General features: G+C 56.2%; 1 protein-coding gene across 1 annotated transcript in view; it reads left to right on the top strand.

Annotated features, from left to right (window-relative positions):
- STRA6 (signaling receptor and transporter of retinol STRA6) overlaps positions 1–3,923 on the top strand; it is a 21,528-nt gene that overhangs the window by 15,018 nt on the left and 2,587 nt on the right. The window contains exons 13-15 of the mRNA XM_015638401.1: positions 589–706; positions 1,367–1,468; positions 2,870–3,113. Coding sequence (XP_015493887.1) covers positions 589–706; positions 1,367–1,468; positions 2,870–3,113 — 464 coding nt within the window. The remainder of the gene's footprint in view (positions 1–588; positions 707–1,366; positions 1,469–2,869; positions 3,114–3,923) is intronic.

Raw genomic sequence — 3,923 nt, 5'->3', positions numbered from 1 at the left:
AAAAAATTGGAAAAATTGGGAAAAATTGAAATATTGGAAAAATTGGAAAAATGGGAAAAATTGGGAAAATGGGAAAAATGGGAAAAACAATTGGAAAAAATGGGGAAAATGGGAAAAATGGGGAAATCAAAACCTGGAAAAATAATTGGAAAAATAATTGGAAAAATGGGGAAAATGGAAAAAAATGAGAAAAATCAGAAAATCTGAAAAATGGGAAAAATTGGGAAAATGAGAAAAATTGGGAAAATCTGAAAGATTGAAAGAAATTAGAGAAATGGGAAAAATCAGAAAAACTGGAAAAATCTTGAAAAATCAGAAAACCTTGGGAAAATCAGGCTGGGAATTCCAAGAGGGGGAAGGGCTGGGATGACGACTGGGTTTGGCGGGATCCTGAATATTCCAACGGGAAAAGTCCCTTCCCAATCCCAACCCGGATCATCCCAGGAACAACAAGCCCAAAAAGCGGGAAAACCCCCGGGAATGGCGGGAAGGATCCCTGGGAAAGGGCGGTTCGGGGTTTTCCGCGAGCACGGGGAGGAGGAGCCGTTCCCTGATCCCAAATTCCCGGATTCCGTGTCCCGTTCCCAGGGCTCCTGATCCAGCAGGTGATTTTCTTCCTGTGCTCCGTGGCCTTCGCGTTCCTGGTGGTGATCCCGCTGCAGGCCGGCCGCGGCTCCCCACTCCTTGGGATCATCCGGAACGTCTGGTGAGGCCTCGGGAAAAGCTGGGAAAGGCCCCGCGTGGATTTGGGATAGTTTTCCAACACTTCTGGAGGTTTCTGCTTCCCAAAGACATGGTTTGGGACCTTTCTGGGATTTTGGGACATTCCCAGTGCTTTGGGGCCATTCCTGGGATTTTTGGGACATTTCTGGGATCTTGGGCCATTCACGGTGTTCTGGGTCCGTTCCCAGTGTTTTGGAACCATTCCCGGAATCTTTGGGTCCATTCCCGGTGTTCCGGGGCCATTCCTGGTGTTTTTGTGTCAATTCCCGGTATTTCCAGTCCATTCCCGGTGATTCTGGGTCCATTCCCACTGTTCCGGGTCCATTCCTGGTGATTCCAGGTCCATTCCCAGTGTTTTTCCCTCTGCTCCATTCCTGGTGTTATTCCTGCTCCATTCCCGGTGGTTTTGGGGTCCATTCCCGGTGTTCCCGGTGTTGTTCCCGCTCCATTCCCGGTGTTGTTCCCGCTCCATTCCCGGTGTTTTTGGGGTCCATTCCCGGTGTTGTTCCCGGTGTTGTTCCCGCTCCATTCCCGGTGGTTTTGGGGTCCATTCCCGGTGTTGTTCCCGGTGTTGTTCCTGCTCCATTCCCGGTGTTTTTGGGGTCCATTCCCGGTGTTGTTCCCGGTGTTGTTCCCGTTCCAGGCCCCTCTGGCTGTTCCTGTTCCTGGCCGTGCTCCTGCAGCACCTCCTGGCCCATTTCCACTTCCTGCAGCGCAACTCCCTGAGCGCCGAGCTGGCCCACAGGTACCCAGTGTCCCCAAAATGTCCCCGAGTGTCACCCAGTGTCACCCAGTGTCCCCAAAGTGTCCCCGAGTGTCACCCAGTGTCACCCAGTGTCAGCCAGTGTCACCCAGTGCCCCTGAGTGTCACCCAGTGTCACCCAGTGTCCCCAAGTGTCCCCAGAGTGTCCCCAAAGTGTCCCCAAGTGTCCCCAGAGTGTCCCCTGAGTGTCCCCAAAGTGTCCCTGACTGTCCCCAAGTGTCCCCTCTGTGTCCCCTCTGTGTCCCCCAAGTGTCCCCAAAGTGTCCCTGAGTGTCCCCAACTGTCCCTGTGTGTCCCCAGCCTGGTTCTGGTGACAATTCCAGGCTCTCCCAGAGGTTTCTTGGGAAGTTCTGGCTGGGATTTTGGTGGGGTGACCCCGGTGAGGTGGCCCTGCTCCGCTGGCCCCGTCTCTGCAAATCCGGGAAAAGCCCAATCCCGCAGGATTGGCCGGATGGGGCCGCTGGCAGATGTCCCTGCCCAGGACACGGTGTCACCACCCGGGATGGGGTGACACAGGGACCCGAGTGCCCGGTCCCTCCCCCTGGCAGGGCACCGAGGTTCTCCTCAGCCCATCCCAGGCCACCAGCAGATGTCCCTCACCCCACATGGTGACACCACCTGAGACCAGGGTGACAGAGGGACCTGAGGGTTCTCCTTCCACCTCTTCTGTCACCTCCTGGTGTGGCAGTGACGCTCTCCTGGAGCCGCTGTCCATCCCAGGCCACTGGCAGATGTCCCTCACCCGGGGATGGTGTCACCACCTGGGATGGGTGACAGAGGGACCCGAGTGCCCAGTCCCAACCCCTGGCAGGGCACTGAGGTTCTCCTCAGTCCATCCCAGGCCACCGGCAGATGTCCCTCACCCAGAGATGGTGGCACCACCCAAGATGGGGTGACAGAGGTGTCAGGTCCCACCCCCTGGCAGGGCACTGAGGTTCTTCTGGTGTCCATCCGAAGCCACCAGCAAATGTCCCTCACTTCCACGTGTTGTCACCACCCAGGATGGGGTGACAGAGGGACCCGAGGGTTCTCCTTCCACCTCTTCTCTCACCTCCTGGTGTGGCAGTGACACCCTCCTGGAGCCACTGTCCATCCCAGGCCACCGGCAGATGTCCCTCACCCAGGGATGGTGTCACCACCCAAGATGGGGTGACAGAGGGACCCTAGTGTCCCCCTGGTGTGGCACTGATGCTCTCCTGGATCTGGTGGCCTCCATCCCAAAGTCCCAACCCCACGTTTTGGCCATTCCCTCCATCCCTGAGGAGAAAAGGAGCTCCTGGAAGTTCTCCAGGAGGTTCTCCAGGAGCTCAGGTGGGGCCGGGCGGTTGGGATGGGCCGGATTTTTCCCGGGAAAGCCATCCCGCGGGATTCCATGCCTTGCAGGTGTGCCCTGAGTGTCACCTCCTTCCTGCTCTTCCCCACCAATGTCCTGGTGGGCCTGGTGGCCGGAGTGTGGCGCGTGGTCATCTCCGGCCTCTACAACTCTGTCCACTTCTGCCGGCTGGACATCAGCCTGCTGCACCGCCGCGCCGACACCTTCGACCCAGGTGGGAGCGCGCCGGGGGCTGGGATGGGGGCAGCCTCAGATCCTTGGGAATGGGACACCTGGAGCTTCTCCTGTTCCTGGTTTTCATCCTGAAAAAAAAGTGGGATGAGCTTTGGGGTTTGACTTCGTGCTCTGGGAGAAGGGAGAGGAGAACTCAGGGGGGTTCCTCTGTTTTTCCGGCTGGGATTGATGGTGGCCGCAAAATGTTGGGAATGGGACACCTGGAGCTTCTCCTCGTTCCTGGTTTTCATCCCAAAAAAATGTGGGATGAGCTTGGGGTCTGTCCTAGAGGAAAGAAGAAAGGATCTCAGGCCTTCTCCCATCCCAAAAAAAAAAGTGGGATGAGCTTTGGGCTTTGACCTCGTGTCCTGGGAGAAAGAAGAAAGGACTCCAGGCCTTCTCCCATTTCTCCTGTCGGGATTGATGGTGGCCTCAAAACCTTGGGAATGGGACACTTGAAGCTTCTCCTGGTTGCTGGCTTTCATCCCAAAAAAACCCAAGGATGAGCTTTGGGGTTCGACTTAGGGGAGAGAAGAAAGGATCTCAAGCCTTCTCCTGTCCCAGAAAAAAGTGGGATGAGCTTTTGGATTTGACCTCATGTCCTGGGAGAAAGGATCTCAGGCTTTCTCCCGCTTTTCCAGCTGGGATTGAGGGTGGCTTGGAAATAGGACAACATGAGCAAGGGGCTTCTCCCAATTCCTGCTCGATCCTGCTTCTTAACCCCCAAAAAATGTGGGATGAGCTTCAGGGTTTGACCTCATGTCCTGGGAGAAAGGGGAGGAGACCTCAGGGGAGCTTCCTCTGTTTTTCCTGCCGGGACTGTGAGAGCAGGGAAAGCAGAGCTGGATCCTTCCATCGGCTGTGGGGTGGGAAGGAGCTGGAAAGCAGGAA

Source organism: Parus major, chromosome 10 (genome assembly GCF_001522545.3).
Source record: "Parus major isolate Abel chromosome 10, Parus_major1.1, whole genome shotgun sequence".
NCBI classification, from domain to species: Eukaryota; Metazoa; Chordata; class Aves; order Passeriformes; family Paridae; genus Parus; species Parus major.
This window is presented reverse-complemented; position numbering and strand designations above follow the sequence as displayed.